The sequence below is a fragment of the Fukomys damarensis genome, unplaced genomic scaffold (assembly GCF_012274545.1).
Source record: "Fukomys damarensis isolate Sample0158 unplaced genomic scaffold, DMR_v1.0_HiC HiC_scaffold_26, whole genome shotgun sequence".
Lineage (NCBI taxonomy): Eukaryota > Metazoa > Chordata > Mammalia > Rodentia > Bathyergidae > Fukomys > Fukomys damarensis.
The window spans coordinates 31,683,916-31,707,937 of NW_022900938.1; the positions used below are offsets into that span (position 1 = coordinate 31,683,916).

The window sequence follows — 24,022 nt, forward strand, 5'->3', positions numbered from 1 at the left end:
CAAAAAAAAAAAAAAAAAAAAAAAAAACACTAGCCACTGGTGTTGAGGTGAAAATTTGTGCTTTAAGAAACTTCAGCTAATTAGAATTAACTCTAGTTCTTATATGCAACACATTTCTAGTAATAGTCAAAAATCAAAGGAACACATGAACCAAAATGTCTGATTCAGAGTTAAATTATATATTCCCTTAAGGCGAGGCTCCACTTGTCTCTGCAGTCAGAAAGTACTTAAGCAAGTCTCTTGGATAAATATAGAGACTAAGACTCAGGTGGAGTTCTGAGCTAGAGCCAAGGTCTACGGAGACAAGTGAGACATTGTATAGGACCAGAGATACAGTGTACAGCTTAAGTGGTCAGCTACTCATGACTGAAATGTGTATGTGAAAATCATATTTTTGTCCTTTTCTCCAATTAAAGAAAGCTTAGTGCCTATCTTTCAAAGACTTAGAAGCTACAGAACTCAAAATTATTCTCTGATATTTTCTTTACAATAAAAATAACAGACTTTTTATATGCAGCAATATGTGAAGCTTTTTACAGATTTTTGGCTAATTTCATTATTATATGGAGTAATATTATCATTACCATTTTAAAGATTGGGAAAAACTATGTATCAGAGCAATTAAGTTATTTATTCCAAGGTCAAACCCTAGAAGGTGACACACCAAGGAATCAACTCCTGGAATTGAAATGAAGAGGCTTTAGGCTTAAGTGCTATCCTATATAGGATGTAGGAATATAGGGAATATAGCAGCAGCTTACGTAAGGGTATGCTTTTGTGAAAAAGTTATATCATCTTCATTCTGCATCTTTTTCCCAGTGTATGGCCAGACCATAGCTGTTGTCACTCTCCTATTACTTTGCAAAGATATTGGGTTAGATTATGGATTCTGATGTGGTATTTGGGAATTTGAAGTGAAACACCTGTTTCTCTTGCTGCCCTTGCAAAAACATATCCAGGAAAAAGATAAGCCATTGCAAAGCAATCCCTGGTGTCAGTCATTTGCTGTGGGAAGATGCCTTTGGCAGCTTTCAGGAGCAGGGCAGTAGCTGTGTGCCCCAAGGTGTGGTACCAAAGCCCAAGAGATAATGTTCCCCACTAGGGATGGTCATGAAGAATACCTCCAACAAAAAGAAAAGGTTCCTGTCACTGCTTGCTTTCCAGGACAAGTTTTTATGCTCCCTCTGTTATTCTGGGAAAGTGTAGAAATTTGAAAAATAATTTTTGTGAAAAGAGGACAAAACTAAGATATAAAAACTTTAACTTCATTTTCACCTTTTCCTCACTAACTTTATTTTCCCTCATCTGAGATGCCTCTCTTCCAAATTTCTACACAAAATAATAATTTAAAACCCCTGTCTGAAGACAATTTCTGCTATGAAACTTCTCATAGCTCACAGAGAAATTACTTTCTTCTCCTTAGACAATCATTCTCCCAAGGGTAGAATTTCTTTTGATAAGAGACTCTTGTCAGATTTGAAATTTCTACAATTTTTGACACAGTCCCTTGAACACAATAGATATCCAGCACTAACTTGTTAATTTTAATAACTTGAAATATATATTTATTCAGCCCAAGTTATGTTCACATTATTTTATTTGATCCCTGCTACAAGGTTGCAAAAGGAACAAAAATTACACTGGTGTTTTCAACAATTACAGACACATCAAAGACAGAACATGCCACACATAGTCATAAACAGCCTCAGTTGGCAATGATATCCACACAATGGGTGGATGACCCAGGAGCCTCATTCTGTATTTACCTTGACGGTTCCCTGCATATGGTACCATGGTGACGTACGTTTGCTTGTATTATGATTCAGTTTAGTGCATTTATTGTTAAACAGTTTGACTAACAAGTAGCAGTTTAATGAGGTGAGCTCCTTTTTAGTTGAGACTTGGCAAAATAAACATGTCTTGGGAAAAAAATCTTTGACCCAAATAAACAAATATTTAATTGATAAAAAAGTTAGAAAGTATTAAGAATCATAACAAACATACCCAAAACACTATGATCATAAATGAGGATTTCATTTGTTGAGAGTCTAAGTACTAATAAAATTAAAAATTAAATATTAAAAAAAGAAAAATAAAAGGTAAAATCCAGAAGGACAGTTGAAATATAAGAAAGAAGCCATGGATCTCGTCACTTCATTGTTAAGGATACATTTTTAGACATTAGACAACAAAAGTATCTTTGCTCTAGAAAGTCTAACTCCCCACTCAAATTGCTATTTGATGTACAGTATCTGCTAAACTGACGCTAAGCAAATTAACTTAATAAATTTGTTTCTGAAGCTCTTTATAAGATAAATAGCTAAGTTACATCATTGCATCTTTCAAAGTTTACCTACTATTTTAGGTTAAGAAATTGACTTCCTCATCCCACTTAATATTAACACTAATTTAGTTTTCTATATGTCAAGCACTTTGCTAAGTAGATTAAATGTGTTATCTCATTTTACCTTCCCAGCAATACTGTAGATACTCTCTCTTCTTTTGTCACTTTACAAATAAGGAATGGTGAGTCTTAGAGAGTGTAATTAAATACCCTGCCCAAGGTCCTTCACTGAATGTCAGTACTGCCAGATCTGTCCAATTCTACAGTTACATAGGGCTACTCAGGACTACACATCCAAAAAATTTAATACTTAGTGGTACTGACTTACCATTTTATGAACCTCTTAAATATTTTAAATAATATATAGTGAAAGATAAATAATTCATGCTGTTGACAACTCACACACTTGTTAGTATTGACACACAACAAAAAAAATGAATATAGCAATCAACTTCATATAAATTAGATTAGTTCATTGTTAAATAATAGGCAATATATACAATCTGTCCTAGAAATTTTGAAAGGCTAATTCTAGTTCTGTTATTGCATTGAGGACATAAGCTATCTAAATTTGTTTATGATTGCTATGATTTAATTATATTGTAACTTTATGTTAAATCTCTCTAAATGTGGTTATAATGTTAAGGTTGTTCCTTTAGACCTACTGATTTATCTTAGCATTATTGTAATGATGGCTTCTTTGAACCCTGATAACTGCAATGGTGGATTCCTCTTTATTAATTCACATTAGTTCCCCTTATTTTTTTTTTCAGTAGACTCTTTTAGGCTTAACCAGGTAAAATAAGAAAAATAGCCAACTATTCTATTAATGGTCTCATGTCTCTCACAGTGGTCAAGTTTGGCCCAATCCATCAAACACATAATTTATTCAGTTGAACTGATGGTTTCATTTGCTTTTGTAGATATGATATTGTGTTTTATTAAGTAGTCTTTCTAAAGGTACCTCTGTCTCTTCAATCAAATATGCAGCTACTGTGTTTTTTAATGCATTTCTCTTTTCTAAGACATCGCTAGTACCTATAATAGTCTGTTTAAGTGCTCTGAATACTAAAATACTTCTTCCAAAGACACAACCCCCGTGCTTGAAACAACTTCCCATGTACCTACACCAGAAGACTGAATTCTCAGACCATAGAATCTTCTCTGGAAAAGACGTCTGTCATTCAAGCTCATGGATGACTACACACTTCAAACTATATATTCTAATGTACTCTTGGTCTATGAAAACTAGGTTACTTAACAAACTAACATGGGTATTTCATGTCTATGTCCTTACAGAGAAAAGTTATCTTTGGAAAATACCATCAGAGGCCGTCACTTCCCTGCTCAATCCATTTAGCAACTTTCTGTTGTCAGTCCAAGTCATTATTGCCGTGCTCACAAGACCCTGCTTTTTTTGCTGTGCTCTCCACCCCTTTGCTGTTCCTTTTCCTCCCTGGATCTCATTCCTTTTAGTTCCTCAGCTCAATCTGTCTCTGCCACAGGGGCCACTTGCCTTGGCTTGCCCCAGTCTCAAGCCTGTTGTGGTCCTGTTCAGGTTGACATAACGCAGTGCCACAGGCTCTGTGGCTTAAGTATCAGAAGTTTATTTTCTCCTACTTCTGGAGTTCTGGGTGTCCAAAATCAAGGTTGAACGGAGTTGCTTTCTAAAAGAGTGTCCCTTTCTAGTTTGAAAACAGTCACCTTTGTGCTATGTCCTCACATGGTCTTTCCTCTGCCCTGGTATCTCTTGCTCTTCTTATAAGGACAAAGACCATTGAATTAAGGTTCCAACTTGTGACCTCATTTAGTATTCTTTACTTCCCAAAAACTCTTAGACAGTTACAGGAGATTAGAGTTGCAACCTGTGAATTCTGGGCACACATAGTTTGGTCTGTCACAGAGCATTTACATGTGTTGCTGCCCCTTTCCCAAGATATCCTTATGACTCAGTCCTTATTTTCCTCACTTCGTCACCAAACTTTAACCTCCTCTACAAAGCCTTTCCTATTCTACTAAAAGTCACAAGCTTTCTTTTACTCCTGTCATGTACTATTTCCTCTCCTTATTTTCTTCATGCATTCTATGATATAATCACTATTGAATCTACTATGGATCTTACATATTTATTTTGTCTTCACCTCCACTAGATTGTAAACGTGAGATGGCAAGGATTTGAGTATGATTTGTTCCCTATTGAACTTCTAGTGCTTGGAACAGCACTCGGTACACAGCAGGTTCTGAATAATCAGTTGTTAAAATGTAATTTAAATTGTACAAATGTTTCTTATCCAAGTATATTGCCATTCATGTTTAAAAATGTAGGTGCAGCATTTCTCAGTTTCTATGAATAACTCTCTGGACATAGCCTGTTTTAATACATACCATACCATATTAAAATGTTTCATTTTCATGACCTGGGTACCATGTATCAAGGTCCTACTGCAGCCCAGAACTGGTATCCACTAATTTTTGCTCAAATCTTCAAAGATAAGTACTATTGTCTGAATCCATAACAAAGGAAGGCAGGACACAGAAAAACTAGTTTGTCAAATTTACAACCCATATCACTCTGTCTCTGAAGCCCACCTTTTTAAAATTACAATATATTGGCCACCACAGTTGCAAATCCTGCTGTCACTTGGCTCAAAGATCCCCTCCTTTGGATAGTTTTCTATGAATTATCTCACTGTCAAGGAAAAATAAAGGCAGTCATTATTAATTCAGCAAATATTTGCTGAGTTCCCTTTATGTATTGAAACCTATGTGCATATATTGATAACACCTTGTCTTTGCAATTTATAGTCTAGCTATGAACATACTATAAGATGGAATACTCACTGCTCTGTTATTCTGCACATATGATGAATTCTGAAAGTGGATTATGAGTGAATTAGGAGTCAGGTATTAAGATGTGAAATGAGGGATGTCCAAAAGGTCTAAATTTATGTAACCAAACTATTTATTCTTATTGAAGCCATGTTGTCTTAATATTGAAGACATTCTACAATAGATTAAGTATTTTTTATCATTTGACCCCTTCTTTAAAAATTGTACCGAGAATGGTAATAAATTACTTGAAAATTTTATATTTCTCATAAACCTCCAACCTTGAAGAGAGTCTACAGTGTTTCACCTCCAAGAGAGCAGTGAAAGATTGAAGAAGTACTGAAAGAAAGAAATCAAAATAAAACATTTGATTGTTTCTCACATGCGCTTCCACCTGGGACTCAGTAATTTTCTCTTTCTAGGTAGTGAAACAGTCCCCTTCACCTTTCTATTAGGCCTTTCTATTTAAGAAGAACCATAGTATTTCTTGAATGAGGCCATTGTATGCTGAGACGCCTGTGTTTTGTTTTTGTCCTAGATAGAACAGATCTGTAACAATATTTTTTTAATCTTCAAAGAGACTCCCAGACTACTAGAAGAAAAGGAATAAAAACTCCCAGGCATTCACTAAACTGATCATGTCACAGAAGAATAATCTCTGCTTGGTGCCCCAAAAGATGAATAAACACTGATTGTGATTCCAAGAATAGTAAGAAATTACATACTGAGTTTTAGGAGTGACCTTGCCCTCTGGAGACACTCCACCAATAGACAAAATATAATTGCTCACATTTTTTGAGTTTTTCTCTATACAAAATAATGTTCTCAGGTTCATGTGTGTGAGTTCTACTGAATAGTATAAAGATTACTCCGTGATCAAAATATACCTCACTTTTATCTTTCACCAACTCAAGAACTTTGCTCAAAGGGGATAATTGAGTACTATCTCTGGCTGATGATTTGGTAGATGCTTCCTTTGCTGGGTCACTCTCGGTTAATAGACCTGATAACTTTTGATGGTAAAAATAGTCTCAGTTCTAAAGCCACAACTTACACCTTGCTTTGGGTTTACTGCAGTCAACAATGGGCTGCAACCTTCTACCCTGTCCTGCCTCGTGACATGGTGCTTGATATTTGCTTTCCTCCAGGTAGAACCTGAGAGGGAAGGAAGGTGATGGAGCAGGGTACTTTAGCCTGTTGTCTCTCACTGGTCTAGAATAGGTCAGAGGTGACAGTGTCACAACTAGATACTCTTTAGAATTTCTGGTGCAATCCTTCCACCCATTCTATCCCTCTGTACTGGGGTTCTTCGATCATTCCTTTCTTGGTTTGCATCCGCAGGTAGCTTACCCACTGGCTCTTCCTCTAAAGTCCCCTCATCCCTGTTCCCATGATGGTGCTTGATCTAATGAGTGGGTCCAGGAAAGTAACCAAATAGTTTGTATTGGTTATGCCTCTCTGGTGGAATGAAATTAACATATAGATAGATAGAAAGATGATAGATAGATAGATAGATAGATAGATAGATAGATAGATAGATAGATAAGATTATACATGGGATTTATTAGAAAGACATGCAGGATTAGAGGTAGGGTACTCTACAATTGCCTTCTTCATACTGGTGAGACAAGATCCAATAGCTGCTCGGTCCAAGAAGCCAGAAGCCTCAGAACAAAGGGGATGAAAGACACAGCAGTAGTCCAAGGTTGAAGGTCTAGAAGCTCCCTAGAGAGGGAGCTGATGTCTCTGCATGGAAAATCTGAAGAAGTTGGAGCGTGAAGGCAGCAGCAAAAGAGGCACCTGCTCAAACAGGATCAAGCTTGCAAGAATAGGAAACCTTCTTCCCTCTTTCATTCCATCTAGGCTGGAAGCCTGTTCCGTTGTGCTGTCCCCAGTCATGTTTGGTCTTCCTTTCAGAGTTTGCTGGCCTATGGGACATCATCTCTGGAAACTCCCTACAGTCAAGTCCAGAAGTGTGCTTTATTTATCTTCTAGGAAACTTAATCCAATCAAGTTGACAATATTACCCATAACACCGTCCTCAGCTGACATAAGCATGGGTCTGAGCACAAAGGCTTGTATTCTCCATCCCTACAACTTCAGGATTGAGGTCCCACTCCCACGACCTATCTTCTGTGCATTCAAATTATCTTTCAAATACCTATCCACTGTATCCCAATTTCAGGGAACACTGAAGATCTCAGGTGGATCCTTAAAGGCTCTCTCATTAGTCCTGGCCTTAAAAGATGAAACTCCTAAGAAGTTTCAAAGAAATTGTCAGTCTTCTCCAAAGAAATATCTTCTTATTTCCTTCACACCACTCTCCTCTCTCCTCCCAAGGTGTTTTACATCCTTCATATAAAGGCGCTGTCACGTTCCTTTGTAAATCTGCATGTTTGACATGAAGGAGTTTATTTTCACTTTAGTTTCCTGTTATCTATCATATAATTATATCAGTAGAAAAATAATCACCTATTCTAATATCCTATTATACAGATACTGTGTCATTTGATCACCAAACAATTCTGTCAGGTAGGGATGAACCCCAGTGTACAGTTGAGAAAACTCAGGTACTTTGACTTTTAGCAAATATCTGGAAGTTTACTAGGCCGATAAAGAATGGAACCAAGATTCAGATTCAGAAAGTCTGAGTAGAGAGCCGATCCTCTTAATAAAAAAAGCTGTGTGTGGTGTTTTGCACAGATGTGGTGTAGTTGGACAATCAGTTAATGCTGAAGTAAATGGCATTTATCTAAAGGGAATGGTATCGTTAACTGTGGTGACAACTTGAGTAAGAAATGCCCAGCTGATTGGTTTAGCATAGTTCTGGGTGTGTCTGAATAATGGATTTACTAAAGAAGGAAGACCTATCCTGGGTGTATAAGGCTGCAACCAATAGGCTTATAGCCTGAATGGAATAAAATAGGAAAGAAAAAGGAAGTCTCATTTCTGTTTCTTCAGAAAAGCTCCAGTTTTCACCATTGCCCTGGACATCCTCTTCCAGGCCTCCAATGCAGATTCTCCAGCCTCAAGCACCAACTCTGTAGCCTTAGCACAATCCCTTCAGCCTTCGAGTTGCATACTCATCCCCTTCTTGATATGGGCTCACATAGGACTTTGCAGTGAGCTTCAGTCCTTTAACTTTTGACTAGATCCTTCAGATCTCCAGTGTTCAGAGGGCTCTTTTTCACTTTCTATATCAAATTCTGCAGGTGGCCATTGTAAGCCTACCTTGTTGTTATCTAGAGTGTGTGATCCTGCAATTAAGTGTGTGATGTTGGGATCAAGAGTGTGTGATTGTTAAATTCGGCCACAATGCGTTTGACATAGTTCTGGAAGTGGATAATGGGGAGGCCTCCCTGGGTCTGAGGACTACTTGTTCTAAGGGTCTGAAGCCTGGATAGAATAAAGTACAGAAGGAGGGCTGCTGTGGTCACTTGTTGCTTGCTGCTTGCTGCCTTCTGCCTGGTGATTCCCCTCTGCCGTCCCACCTTACTTAGGGGCCAGCTGACTATAAACTGGAACCTTTATGAATTGTGAGCTACAATGACACTTTCCTCCTTGAACTTCGGTTGTCAAGGAGTTTGTTTCAGCAAAGAGAAAAGTAAGCAAGACACTTGGAAATCCATATGTATGTAAATATATTAAATGTTCCTCTAGTGAGCACTGAATTGACTGATACAGGGAAAAATCCAAAAAAAAATTACTGTTTCTTGGAATGGAATTAGTAGTCTTTTCTTCAGCCTTTATGCAAACAAAATTTGCAAAGGAGTTATTTGAAAAACAAATACATATCATATATTATATATTACTATTAAATATGTTTATAGTATATATATATATATTACATATGTATTATATATTTCTAACTTCATGAACAAGATCTCACAATTTTAAAATCTTCTTTGGATACCTTCTTATATTTAAGTTTATCTCTTTAGTCAGGCACTTTAAAATTCTTTTCTATAACTGTTCTACTTCCTGTGCTCTAGTTCACTCTTGAATGCATTCCAAGCAGTTTCCTAACCAATTTTCTACCAAACATCTCTCGAAGAAGTTACCTATGGTTTCCTTTTTGGAGTTGTTATAGTAGTCATAAGCAAGATCATAGAATTGATCATGCCCTTCTTTTGAAATACTTCCTCCCCTTAGCCCCTGGTACATCACAATCTTGATTTTCTTTCCACTCCACTTTCTGTTCTAAACCTTGCACAAGTTTTATAGGTCTTCTCTTTTTTATCTTCAGTTCCTGTAGGATCAGGCCCCAAATTTCTATATCTTTATGTATTCCTTAGGAATTATCCAGCCTTTAGAATAACCAATCTCTAGTGACTTCCAAATTCACATTTCTGGCTTAGAGAGATCCCCGAACCTCACTGAACTGCTTTCTCCTGTATCCAGCTGTCTTGCCAATATGTCCACTTCGATAGAGATTTCTCAACTAAAAAGCAATTTCCAAGTTTCCATGCTCGAAATACACGGGTATACACAATCTCCAAAGCTGTGTCCCCCCACATTCTTCCTCCTTTTGAGAAATATCATCTCCATCATTCTAGTTCTTCAGCCACCACATTTGGCTTATACCACACATTCTTATGCCCCACATTCTCCTGAATTTTATCCAATCCATCAGTGACTTGCTGTCAAGTTTATCTCCAAAACATGTGCGACAGTTAAGATAAATGTCAATTTGATAAGGTTGAAAGCTTTCCAGAGAATTAATAAAGCATGGTTTTTGTTATGCCTAGGTGTGCTATGAAAGTATAACCTTGGGGTCTATATATGTTTCCTCACTCCTTCTCTGGCTGTGTTCTCCTGCCATAAAATGATAAATTCTGCTCTGCCATATGCTTTTCTATGATGTTCCAATAATAAAGCCAGAAGACAATGGACTGAACTCTCTGAAAGCCTATATAAAATAAACCACTCCCTTCTAAAAGTTAAGAAATTTGGATATTTTGACTCAGCAATACAAAAGCTGACTAATGCCTTTGGAATCTTTGTTCTTAAATTATACCTTCTGAGCCTGGCTTCTGCTGTCTGTGTTCCTATCTTATCAGCAATTGGATTAGAAGCCATGCATGTTACACTCTGGCAAAATACTTGTCTACATTTTACCCTTGTCCAAAAACTGTGCAGAAGATTTAGATTAAGTGTGTGAATAAAAAAAATCATCCCACAGGAAAAGTCAAGGCAGTGTAACACTCAGAGTATGGCATGATTGCTGCTGGCTCCTTTTAGCCATATTTAGCAAAAGAGTAAACCTTTCATTTTAGAAGAAAAGCCCTAAATCCCTTACTTTATAAGGGCCACAAATGGAACTATTTCTTCCAGATTTATTTCACCACATTCAGCCATCCAGGCAGTCAGAGGCTGAAGCAGTCATGGCATAAGGAGACCCCACTACTGTTTGAACTAGGAGAAGACCTTGGTGTCCTCCATATGGTGCTGGGTTTACTTATATGCAAAATGCAAGAATTGTGGAGTCATGTGGAGCTCTAGGCAGCTTTCAAAGGAAGACTTGGGAGGACAGGCAAGGTGTCTCTGAGAAAGTAATGCATGAAGCTGTGAAAATGAAACTGAAAATGTATTGGAGATCTCAGGAAGTTGGAGATACCAAGAACATGGGAAATGCACCGACGGAACTCCAGCTGTGAGTGGAGCCAGCCCTAGAGAAAGGTCCTGTTGGCTGCAACCAGCAGGTCATAGGGATGGGGCCACCCAAACCCTCTGGAACTCACCTCTCAGCATCACATGCCCAGGACAGTGGACATGGAGCTCCAATATTTAATGTTTATCCCCCTGGAGTTTAGTCTTGTTTTCTTTCTATTCTTTTCTATCCACTTCACTCTTCCTTCTGGTGTAGAAATGTTTATATTCTGCCACTATATATTGTAATTATGCTCTTGTTTGATTTTATTTTTATAGGGGTTCATTCCTGAGACACTTAAGTCTCAGAGGAGACCTTGATTTAGACTTTTTAACAATGCTAGGATTCTGTAGATTTAGGGGAAGAGATTGTTGTGTTTTGGTTATATGTGGAATAATTGTATCACATTAGATGGAATTCTAACTTTGCATTTATTCGAAATTTAAGTATGGTTTAAGGAGATGTGTTTGGGTATCAGCTTAGCAAGTGGTAGAATGTGTCGTGTAAGCTGGATTGCCAATTTAAGTGGCTTGGGAGCTGCCCAGAGGATTAGCAGATCACACCTCCATGTGGATCACGGAGGCCTGACTATATCTCTTCTCATGGCCTTGCCACTACCCATTCTCCTCTGGTGCCGTTTCCTTGCTCTGCTTTACAGATGTCACCAACCTAATAGCTTTGTCCCACCATGATATTTCTGCCTTTGACCCAGATGACCATAAACTGAATCTTCTCAACCACGAGCCAAATAAACAGTTTCCTCCTAAATATTGTAGATGTCAGGTCCTTGATCTGGGGAAGGATAAGCTGACTAATACAACAACTCAAACAGACCCCTCCTTACACCTGCCATCACACCACCCTAGCTCAAACTACTGAAATTTCTTGCAAATCACAGTGCAGTGTTTTACTAAGTGTTTCCCTCATTTCCATCCTGTCCTCTCCTGTCAAGTATTCTTTGCATACTCATGGGAGGAGTCGTTTTTAAGTCAAATGAGGCAGCAGTGCAATTTCTCTCAGCCCTTTCTGTCTCGGAGAAAAGTTCCAGATTCATACTTTAAACTTCTACATGGTATGGCTTCTTGATTCTGTTTTGACCTTAACAACTCTCCCAATCTAACCCTTCTTCCACAATCACCACCTTATCCCAATTACACTGGCTTCGAGGCTCTTCCCTTAGAACACAGATTGCTGTGGGAAAATATATCATATGCAGTGGGGGAGGGGGCTTCAAAGCAACTCTAAAAGAGGATTCCTGACCTTACTGATAGATGAGTGATTTAATGATAGAGGAGCAATTTTCATAATTATTCAAATATCCCTGAATTTGCTTGCTCAATTACAACATTTAAAAATGTCACATTCTACAACAAATCTTAAATGATCCCTGTTCCTCTGAACTATCCTTTCCAACTTGGGAATGTTTTCATTTTGGAGACAAAATGAACCCAAATCTAAATAATATTGTTATACCGTAACTGAATTTGCAACTTTATAGATAATGGATGTTACTGTAAATATGCTGTTACTTAGTGAACACCATTCATTTTATTTGAATTTAATAGAATTTTAACAAAGTAGTTTTCCGGGTTCATTCAGTTCTTCTATCTAAATATTATTGTATGCCTCTATTTTCTATTCATTGATAAATTAGTATTTCCTGGTTTATGTTGTCATTGCTTTTGTTTCCAATGTTCCATTCAGAAAAAAAAATATTCTTGCCAGGCGTGGTGGCACACGCGTATAATCCCAGCACTCAGGAGGCTGAGGCAGGAAGATTACTGTGAGTTCAAGACCAGCCTGGACTACATAGTGAGTTCCAGGTCAGTCTCAACAACACAGTGAGACCCTGTCTCAAAAAAAAAAAAAACAGAAAAAAATGTTCAGGAGCACACATGATGAATCTTAGGGAAATGTCATTTTCCAAGGCAATATCCTGATAGAATGTAGAGGTGGTGAATTATCCAACCTAAAATATTTTTCCACTATAAAATGTGATCTATTCTTCTCTTCTAAATTAAAAATATCTCCTTTCATTTTGTGCTTACTGGGAGGCCATGCAAGATTGATGGAGATATTAAATCCTAAAACTACAAGTGAAAAGCATCTAAATGTTTGACTTCAGTTGACTGTAAATGAGATTTATTACTTAATAGAAACATGTAGTATACAATGATAGTAGACCAAAAATATCAGATTAATTAAACTTATTCAGTATGCTATGGAGCCAGTGCATACTGCTGAGCTGTTTTTCTGTAGCACTATAATTTTATGATTTTAAATCCTAGGTAATAAAATTTTAAGCCTTGCATTTGTGTTGAAAGACATGATTTTTCCTTTTACTACCAAAAAAAAAAACCTACTCTGTTCTAGCACAAACTTATTAGATATCTACCCTCACAGTTTTATTTATTGATTTCTCAAAATCTGTGTTATGTTTTGTTTTACAACCAGCAGTATACCCCAAATGTTGAAAGATTTGAAACTGTTAAGCAACAAATCTGTGAATTTACAATGATATTCTATGTGATCCAGGAAATGTCATTTTAAGTGGTAAAATCAATATGTATTTTGGTTCATTAGGAAAGTACATAATGGCTATTTCTCAAATCTCTTCAGACTTTCTGTTTAACCAATGTGTATTGTGATGCCTCCCCTGAAGCACTTCTATATTTAGTTCTAATGGAACAGCCTTAAATTGCTTATTTCTGTTTACTAAATTCAGCCTGTTTGTTACCATGGAAATGATGACAAGTGCTCTTGCTAACTATTTTATTAAATAAATTGAAGATACAGCTACAACTGAAAGTATGGTATGTCATTATTAAAGCACATTTTTTCAGCAGTTTTAAAACCAGGGCCACTTTTATGTAAAATATGAAAGTAATTATGAATAATATCTTCTCCATCTCAAATTTGGTAGGCTATCCATATTTGAAAATCAAAATTATAACTAACACAAAGGCATCCCATACAAACAGTCTGTGTTCTAAAAGTGTATTTGTAAATCAGTTCTTTGGCAACTAGAACACATTTGCTCATTGACATATTTTTGCAAGTCGTAATTAAATCTCCAAACCCACCCTCAAAACCTGTTCTTTATGATGCTGTCAGTCTGGAGTAGTGTAGTATGCCAAGGATGTGGCTACGTGGTTCTGAGGCCTTCCTCGAAAGTGCAAGGGCCTGAGTTCGATCCCTGGTACCCCCCCAAAAAATTATAAAATTTTAGAGTAGTGTAGTGGATCCCACAGTACATTTTGTTATCAGCTCTAGCAACAGGCTCTGGCAGTAGGGACCAGAAGAAAGGGATGGCTTATCTCTTACTTGCTTCCTTTTATTTATTTGTTACCTTTTTTTGCACCAAAATTGAACTCAGGATGTTGCACTTGTGAGTCAGGCACAATGCTGTTGAGCTAAATCCCCGGCCCTTGCTTCCATCTTAACAGTCAGATGTGAAGGACATCGTTTTGGAACAATAATGTCCGCTGGCCTTTGTGAATGCCAGGGATTCCAACTTCATTCTTCAGTTGCCTGCCAATGACCCTGCGTCCAGCCTCTGAAGTTTCTGCCAGATCAGCCTTGCTTTTAAATTATTTCTCTCTCTACATTGAACTATTACTCTCCACCAGATTAGAAATGATCTCAGACAGTTAAAAACTCAGAATATACACGCTTTTCTGTGAGAGCAAGAACTCTGCCTAGAGTTATTGTATTTAAAAAATAGAAGAGGTGGTCCAAAATTCTAGAGAACAGTATACAATAAAAAACACATGGCCATTAATCCCCCCTCAAAACACTTCCACCCTCTTGAAACACATGTAACCCATCTTTCTTGCCACTTTCTATAGCAGGTCTTCAAACCTTCCCGCATGTGTGTCTTTCTAATTCGAATCAAATGGTAAATGCTACGACCAAATGCTTTTCAGTGGAAAAGCAGGTCAGTAAAATATTACAGAACGTCATCATCCGCCCTAGTTACTATCTCACACTGTGCAACGTAGAACTTCCGGTTCTTCTCCAAAATCAAAATGACCGTGAAAAGTAAGTATTTTGGATTGACCGAGGATATTGAGACAGCTGGACAATGTAGCTGAAGACACTCAAGCAAAAGACTTCCAGAACTCCTTCAGAAAGCAGCAAGCAAGAAAGAATAACATGTTTAAACAGAGGGCAGCATTTTGAGGGGGGATTAATGGCAATGTGTCTTTTATTGTGATACATTTTTATGTAAACACACACAATATTTTTCATCACAATTCCTACAATACCTTAGAGCCCCAGCAGATCTTCAGCTTGGAGATTTGTATTACTATGACAAGAAAAGTTCAGATATTGAGGATGTGAGCAAATGGCTTTCAGGGAATACTACAAGTAATCTTAAAAGGGAATGTTCCATATCAGTGGTCATTCGAGAGATGCAGATGGAAACACTGAGATTCCACCTCACCGCACAAAGAATGGCTGCTATCAACTAATCACATAATAACAAATGGTGGCGGGGTTATGGGGAGAAAGGAACCCTTCTCCATTGTTGCTGGGAGTGCAGACTGGTGCAACCACTATGGAAATCAATATGGAGGTACCTCAAAGAACAAGGATTAGAGGTTCCCTTTCACCCAGCCATCCCTCTGCTGGGTATCTTTCCAGAAGAATTAGAAGAATCATATCACAGTGATATATGCTCACCTATGTTTATAGCGGCACAGTTTGTAATAGCTCAAACTTGGAAACAGCCCATTTGCCCATCAGTTGGAGACTGGATAAAGATGTGTTTTTTCTATAAAGTGGAATACTACTCAGCCATAAAGAATGAGAAATTAGAGTCATTAATAGGAAAATGGACATATATTGAGGATGTACTCCTAAGTGAAATAAATAAATCACAGATGTATAAATACCAAATAGTTTCTCTGGTGTGAAAAACTATAATGGTTCATAAAATCCTAATGGGATGATTGACAATGTGAAATAGGAAGAAAAGGGCTAAAAGTGTAGGGGAAGTGGGAATGGTAGGGGAAAGGAAATAAAAGAAATAAATCTAATAATATTTGTTGTTTAAATTAGTGGCTATTACCTCTATATATCATTGAAAAGAAATATAGTGAACAGCGTTATGCCTTATCCCTGATATTTGAGTAAAAGCCATTAGGTTTTTCTATTCATTCAAGTGAGGGTATATAGCTTGAGTTTTAGGTGGTTTCTACTTTAAGGATATTGCCGTTTATTACAGTGTGTGCACAACTTTGCACAATGTTTTGTCTACATTTCTGGAAACCAGTGCATCATTTCTTATTTGTGTAGCATTTTACAAAATGAAGTTACTAGCATGGAACCATTCTTATACACCCCTAAAATCAAATTCAGACATGATAGATTTATGAGAAAATGAAAAAGTGCTAATAAAGTATTGGTAAACAGGGAAGGAAGGAGGGGATGCAGGGAGGTCAGGGACAAGAGGAAAAAAAAAGAAAATCAAGACCTGTTATGTAAAGGTACAGGATCCCAATGGGGAATGTAACTGAATGGTATACCTAAAATGTACCAATAAACTGAATCAGACAAAAACAGAATCAAAAACAAAAAAAGGGGATCCTTGACATCATCTCAGCAGAGAATACTCGAAGTCATCTCATTCAGAAGACAGATGATTTCAAAAATGTTAAAGATAAATGGTGGTAGCTAAATATAGTAAAGGATCAAATTAACAGTATTATATAGACAAAAATGTTGTTCATTTTTTCTAACAAATTAAAAATAAAAGTAAAATATTGTAATTTGGGTAATGCCAGTTTTGCATGATTGTTGAAACATATCCAAGATGGAATAGACAGCTTCTTATTCTATGTCCAAGAAATTGAAGGAGAAAAAATATATAATTAGCTTAATGGTAAAAGATGAGTTACCTTCATTGTTTTCTTAACTATATCTTATATATATGTTCATATTTCATATAAATATATAACGAAAGTCTGAGAGATGTTTTTCTAGAAACTTAAAGAATACTTTTTCATTTCTATAGTAACTGTTACAGTAACTGGGGTGGGTGTGAAATCTAATAGAATTCCATATTCTGTTTTTCCACAATAAAATAACTGAATTAGCCTGTAAAATATTTGTGTATCTTTCTTCATATATATATATATATATATATATATATGCAATATATATATGCAATAAAGTATGAAGCAAAATAAATTATTTTTATTAAATTTCTGCAGTTAATACAGAATTTTCTGTAAGAGAGTATTTTAAATTTATTTTTACTAACAGCACAAAATGAAGGCACATTTTTTTACCTAACATTCATGTTTCATCTCCCTAGGGTCTACTTTCATTTGTAACACTCACATAATTCCCGTGAAAAACCAAGAGGGTGTGGCTATGATGTTCATCATTAATTTCGAATATGTGACGGACGAGGAAAATGCTGCTTCCCCACAGAGGGTAAACCCAATATTACCAGTCAAAACTGTAAACCGTAAGTAAAGGCAACATTTACTTAAGGCTGCTGAAGCTCTGCTGCTATAGCAATTTTAATCCATTCTTCACATTTTTTATTTATACCTAAATAGATTTATATTTGGAGGAATATAGTTTTATACAAGAAAGTTATAGCTGATGTTCTTCATTAGTGCCTTACTAAATACATAAATTGTTCTGGAAGGCATTTGGATTGTATATAAAATAATTTATTTCACCAATCCCCAACAGAAGGATATTTAGTTTGTCCCCAAAGTTTAGCTGTTAAAAATAATATCAGAAGCCAGGGATTTAGTTTAGTGATTCTGGTGACTGCCTCGCAAGCCCAAGGACCTGATTTCAATCCCAAGGTACCAAAAAAACAAAACAAAACAAAAACAATATCCCGAAATTTTGCCTATATATTTTCATGTGGATATATGTATTTTCTAGACAAAAGTCTTTTCAGGGTCCCTGAATGGGATTCCTGGGTCAAAGGGTACCTGCATGGCTAGGCTCTTCAGATACTCTCAAATTTCCCTCCACAGAATTGGAATGATTTTATGCTGTCACCTAGGACAAGAGAGTGACACAGTCTTCTAGACTTTTGTTATTAAGATACATGAGACGTAGTTTTAGATTATATGTCTTTTTATTAATGAGGTGCATATATTTATTTACCATAGGCATTTTTTTTTTTTTTTTTTTTTTTTTTTTTTTTTTTTTTTTTTTTTTTTTTTTTTGTCTTGAGACAGGTCCTCCCTACATAGTTCAGGCCAGCCTTGAACGCACTATGTATCCCAGGCTGGCCTTGAACTCTGGGCCATCCTTCTGCCTCTGCTCGTTAGTGTTGGTATTACAGGGGTGCGATACCATGCCCAACCAAATGTTCATTTCTTTACCCATTTTGTTCCACACTTTTCTCATGTCAGTTAGTAAAATAAGTGGCAAATAGCTTCCCATAAAATAATTTGTCTTATTTTTCCATGATTTGTGTGGAAGAAAGAAGTTTTTCTTTGCTATATGGTTTATTTGGTGATAAAGCCACTTAAACCTTTTCTTTCATTTTTTATGAATTTTTTGAGTCGAGAGAAAAGCTCTCACCACATCAAGGTTGTAAATAAATTCACTTTCCTTTTTTGGAAATTGTAGTTTTTTAGGATTTCTACTCCATTTTAAATTTACTTTGATGTGTAGTACAGATGCACAATTTTTTTATCAATGGCTTTCTAGTTGTTCTAACATCATTTATTGAAAACTATCTTTTTCCCAATATTTTATGATACCAGAGCAAACTTTATCACACACTAAACTTGCTTAATTTCTTTGAGTCTTGCTCCAGATTCTTTCTGTCCTGATGGCTATTTATTGTTAGAATCACATTGTTTAGTACATATGATTACTGTTTGTTAAGGCATACTCCTTTAAGGTTGATATTCATTTCTACAAGCTTGGGGATTTTCTCATTTCCATATGAACTTTAGAAAAGCCCTTTTGAAATCCTGAACAAAATCTTTTTGATATTTTCATTGTTTTTCTATTAACTTCATGAATTAATATGAAAGGAATGTCTGTCACCGTTATATTGAGTAGTTCAGTTCAAGAATATGGCATGTGTTTTCACTTTTAAGTCTAAGATTGTATCTTTCAGGAATACTGAATATTTTTTCTCATGAGATTAATTTGCCTCTTGGCATTTACATTTTTTTGTTGCTATTATAAATGGGATCTTCCCTTTTCTTCTGTCTTCTAACTAATTTTTGTATATATAAAGACAGTTGATCTTTTGTTACTTTCATACCCTCTTATAGTTAATTCTCAGCTTACAGTTGCTTATACATTGACTCTCATGAGTTTTTAAAGTATCAGATGAAACAAAGGTTGTTTTATGTGTTTTTCTTCCAAGTTTTATAAATCTAATAGTTTTTTGTTGTTTAAATTTGTGGCTATTACCTCAATATATCATTAAAAAGAAATATAGTGAACAGTGTTATGCCTTATCCCTGATATTTGAATAAAAGCCATTAATGTTTCCTATTCTTTCAAATGAGGGTATATAGCTTGAGTTTTAGGCAGTTTCTACTTTAAGGATATTGCCGTTTATTACAGTGTGTGCACAACTTTGCACAATGTTTTCTCTACATTCCTGGAAACTAGTGCATCACTTCTTATTTGTGTAGCATTTTATAAAATGAAGTTACTAGCATGGAACCATTTGTATATCCCCCTAAAGTCAAATTCAGACATGATACATTTAATTTTGCTACATGCTATTGGAGTTCTATCTAGTGTTAATTTGAGATTTCCAATACTTGTTAGAAAAATTGTTCTGTAATTTTTGCAGATATACGTGATCTTTCCTTAGTTGTTAGGATCAATGTCATAATTCACTCAAAAATAGAATTTCTTCTAGATTTTTCATTCTGAGAATTATTTAAATAGCTTGATAATTATGTAGACTTAAAAAATTTATTGTGACTGCTCTGTGAAATTTTCCAGGGTTAGTTTTTATTTGCGAAGTAGCTCTTCAACAAATTTCTTTTTCTACTTTTCTACTCCAATTAACAATCTTAACTGATACCATTTTTGTTACATTCAATTTTCCTAGAATAATTTCATATAGATTTGTAAAATTTGTTTTAATTGAATTTTGCAAAGTAGTCTTTATAGTGCTTTTAAGATTTCTTCTGTTCCTAGTTCTTTCCTTTTTGAAATTTCTCATTTTTCAATATTCTCCATTTAAAATTACTAACTCTATCCAAAAAGCTAATTTTAAAAATTGTATCATTATATTTCAGGTATACAATGTTACATTCATCGTTGGAGATTTGTATCTTTACATAATATAGATTGTTTCTTACTTTTCCCCATATCTTACCCTCCCTTTCAGGGCTCCACACTCCCCTATGTACAACCTCTTTGTTTCCATTTTTTCATTTTCTCGTGTTAATCCCATTCCCCTCTTTTCTATCCCCTACTCCTCCCACTCCCCCTTCCCCTTTGGTCCTTTTCTTCCTATTTCACATTATCTCTTATACCTTTGGTTCTAATTTATACACTTTCAGTTTCTCATGGATTAGGTAGCAAAAAGCTACATTTGCATTCCTTTACTAATTCTACAGTTTTCAAATGCCAAAACTTTTCTTTCATCTTTGTAAATTTAGATTTGTAAGGTTACTTTGTGGCTTGCTCTGCATTGTAATGAATTTTATATTCTCCTCATTTTTTGATGTACAATTGTAAGGCCATGTATTTTTCTCTCAACACTGCGTAAGCTTAACCATACTCTATAGACTCATTTATGTGACATTTTCAGCATTCTTATAAATATATAGAACTTGAATTTCCTAGTTTTTAACTTATGAGTTCTTATTTTTCTATTAAAAGTATTTTTATTTTATTTTTGTCAAGCTTTGGTCTTAATTTCTATGAGCTATAAAATACTGTATTAATCTCCTTTTGAAACTTTCTAGAAGTTGTTTTGTATCATCATCAAATTTTTTATTTTTTCTTATGAAAATGATAAGTATATGAACAAAAGTTGGTATCTCTTTTTAAAATTCTACCTTATTATTATGTCTTCTTTATCCATATATATATCCATATGTATCTCCATATATATATTATCCATATATATATATATATATATAATATATATCATATATGTCTTCTGGATATGTCTTGAACATCAAAAAGTATATAAAAATCTTCCATTTTCATGATATATCTATTTCTCTTATGTTTCTTATAATTAAGTTTTATTATTATTATTGCTACATTATTTATTTCATAGAAATTCTTATTTCATAGATATTTATATGGTTTACATTATTACTATAGCTAGTCTTTACCATTAGAAGATATTTTGTTTTATTTAATTTTTTCATCTTAATTCTATAGTATCTTAAATCATGACACTTGAATCTTCTTTATCCATTTTATTGCTGAATTTTTATGCTCTACTTTTAGTCTTTGTTTTTGTTATCATTTTTTACAAAGTATGAAGTTAGTTTTTTCTTTGTTACTTATAGGAAAATGATACTTAATAATAAGTGATAATAATAATAATGGGTATTTACATTTGGTGATGAAACTGATTCTCTTCTTAGTACTAACATATTCTATTAGGTTTTTTTTTTTTTGTATGTCTTGTATTTTGATTTTTTATTTTTGACTTGGAGATAGGGTTCTGCTATATTGCTAGACCTGGCCTCAAATTTCTGGGCTCAAGTAACTCTACTGACTCAGCCTCCCAAGTGATACAGAACTATGTTTAGCTTCCTATTCTATGTTGAATATTCTCAAAATATTTCATTACGTTACTTTTATATTCCTCTTTATCCCTGTGTTTCTCTTGCTGTTTTATCTTATGTCTCTTTTCTTTTGATAAATGGTAAACTTTGCATTATTTTCTAGTGGTTTCTTTATAAAAAATATTTTTTCGCAGTTTTATGGACTGTCATGTTTAGAATTCTGCAGTTTATATAACTTAGATTGCTTCTAAACAACTGTATAGAATATCTCTAATCTCTCTCCTTTTTCCTCAAAATATATTTTGATTCCCTCCTTAGAGCAAAAGAAAATGAGTTTATGTCTGAGTCCTCTTCCCGTATGTGATTTTAAGAAAAAATAGTACTTTTCTTAAGTACTTGTCTTTGTGTTCTTACACATCCTTAGTATTTTAACATTCAGTTTGTCAGTTTTACCACAGCATTTGACTCTCATCTATTTCCAGTAAGGTGTTCAATTAGTGAAAGGTATTCAATGCTTACACCCATCTTTTTTTCAGTTTGCTCATGCATAACTTTCAAGACAAAATGTATCTTCTCCAAGAAATTTGAACAGTAAAAATATTTTCAGTTATTTCATGTACGACACTGTTTTTCCACACTCCTGTCATGTGAAAGACAGCCCAGGTACATAGGATCCATTTGGTCCACACTGTGCTGCCTTCTGACTTGGAAGACTCTGTTCCATTCCTTTCTTTCATTAACTGCTGCTGACAAGGATTCTGGTACCAGCCTCCCTGCGTGTTCTTTGTGATTTTGGTATCTGGGGTCTTGGGTACTTGTTAAGCCCATTCTGTTATTTCCTCAGTGACTAGTGCTTTGACTCATACCACAGATGTGCTGTCAGTTTCTTCCCAAATGTTGGCAGTGCCCTCCTAAAACTGAACCGTGATATGTTCTCCATCACTATAAGGAAACTTCTATACTCTTCTGTTTTAATTTAGATCTTATTTGATTCTGTCTTTTTGTGTGCTCCCCTGAATCAATTCTGCTGATCTAGTCTTCAGTGTCTATCTCCGTGTAAACAGAAATTTCTACTTTCTTTCTCCAGTTCATCCATAGGTGTGGTTTATGACCACCACCCCCCACTTTTATTTTATTTTATTATTATTTTTTTTTTGCTAAATAAAGAAGATCCTTTTCAGGGGACAGCGGTTACTACATTTACTTTCTTCAATGTCTTCTCATATTTTTCCTTTACCCCATGGAACAGTTGTCTTGTGTGGTGCACAAATCAGATAGAACTGAAAAAGAAAAGGATGCAACAGCAGCATGACAGTGAGGTTTTGTTTTGTTTTTTGCTTTTTAAGAATGTGTTCATTTACGACTTAAATGCAAATAGAGAATTAAACTTTCATTTCCAAAGTGGAGGGTGTTCTATGTGCTTCTTCCCATAATACAATGCAACTGTCTGCAATTTTATGTTAAATTAAAATGACATCTCATGTACAAGTCGTGACAAATCGGTTGGAGCTTCTACTCCTTATTTTCTAAACAGGAGTGGTTTCCCATGCTGCGTCTTTTACACAAAGAATCACTAGAGAGTGTTCAAATATGCAGAAAAAATCATTTCCAAGGCATCTCAAGGGCCTATTATTCGTAACTAGTAGGTCAGCTCTAATTGCATCCTTTTGTCATTATTCAGCCTTTATTTTCCTTCACTTGGTATCAGTTTCTGAAGAATCAGTTGTTAAATCAGGCAGAAAATTTTAAAAGACTCAAATTACATTTGATAACTTTTGATACTATCCAATATTTTCTTTACATTTGGCAAATCTTGCTGATTTTTTTTTCTTTTAAAATACACTTTATTTGATCCCTGGTACCAAAAAATAAATAAAATAAAATATACTTTAAAGACCAGTCTAAGATAAATAGCAATTTTTAACATTGTTGTTTGAAAGGAAAAAAGGAACGAAGGAAGGGAGGACAAATTAAGATATCCCTCTTTTTGTAAGCCTATCTTAATCTTCAAAATAGTAACGTCATTACTTCAAAGCCTACAATCCAACTTCAAGCTTTTGTACCCTTTAAAATGTTCAGGAATAAAAGTAGTTAAATAAATGTATGGTTACAAAGAGGTGTGGATGATACATACAAAAGCAAAATTTAAACTTGTATTTTCCATTAATCAATGCTTAATCTCTTATATAAATAAAGTATATATATGTAGGAGCGCATATGTATATGAATGTGTGTGTGCAGGAATACACACATAAGTGTGGGTACCCTAGAGGGATAGCATTTAAGTGAAATTAATGGAAAAAATTATTGTTTGAGATGTTAGTTTTCATAAGTTTAACTACCTCTCCCGAAATGTACACAATATAAAGAAAAAATATAATGACAATACAACAAGCAAATGTTTTAATAAAGTATTAAATTCAGATAATTAGAAAAGAAAAATGCGGTAGAAAAGAAATATACACTAGAAATGACAGTCACAAAAAA

At 35.1% G+C, this 24,022-nt stretch overlaps 1 protein-coding gene across 8 annotated transcripts in view; it reads left to right on the top strand.

Moving 5' to 3' along the window:
• Window positions 1-24,022, top strand: part of Kcnh7 (potassium voltage-gated channel subfamily H member 7) — a 434,113-nt gene that overhangs the window by 256,917 nt on the left and 153,174 nt on the right. For all 8 annotated transcript variants that reach the window (XM_010606854.2, XM_010606860.2, XM_033756284.1 and 5 more), the window contains one exon: window positions 17,146-17,301. In XM_010606854.2, coding sequence (XP_010605156.1) covers window positions 17,146-17,301 — 156 coding nt within the window. The remainder of the gene's footprint in view (window positions 1-17,145; window positions 17,302-24,022) is intronic.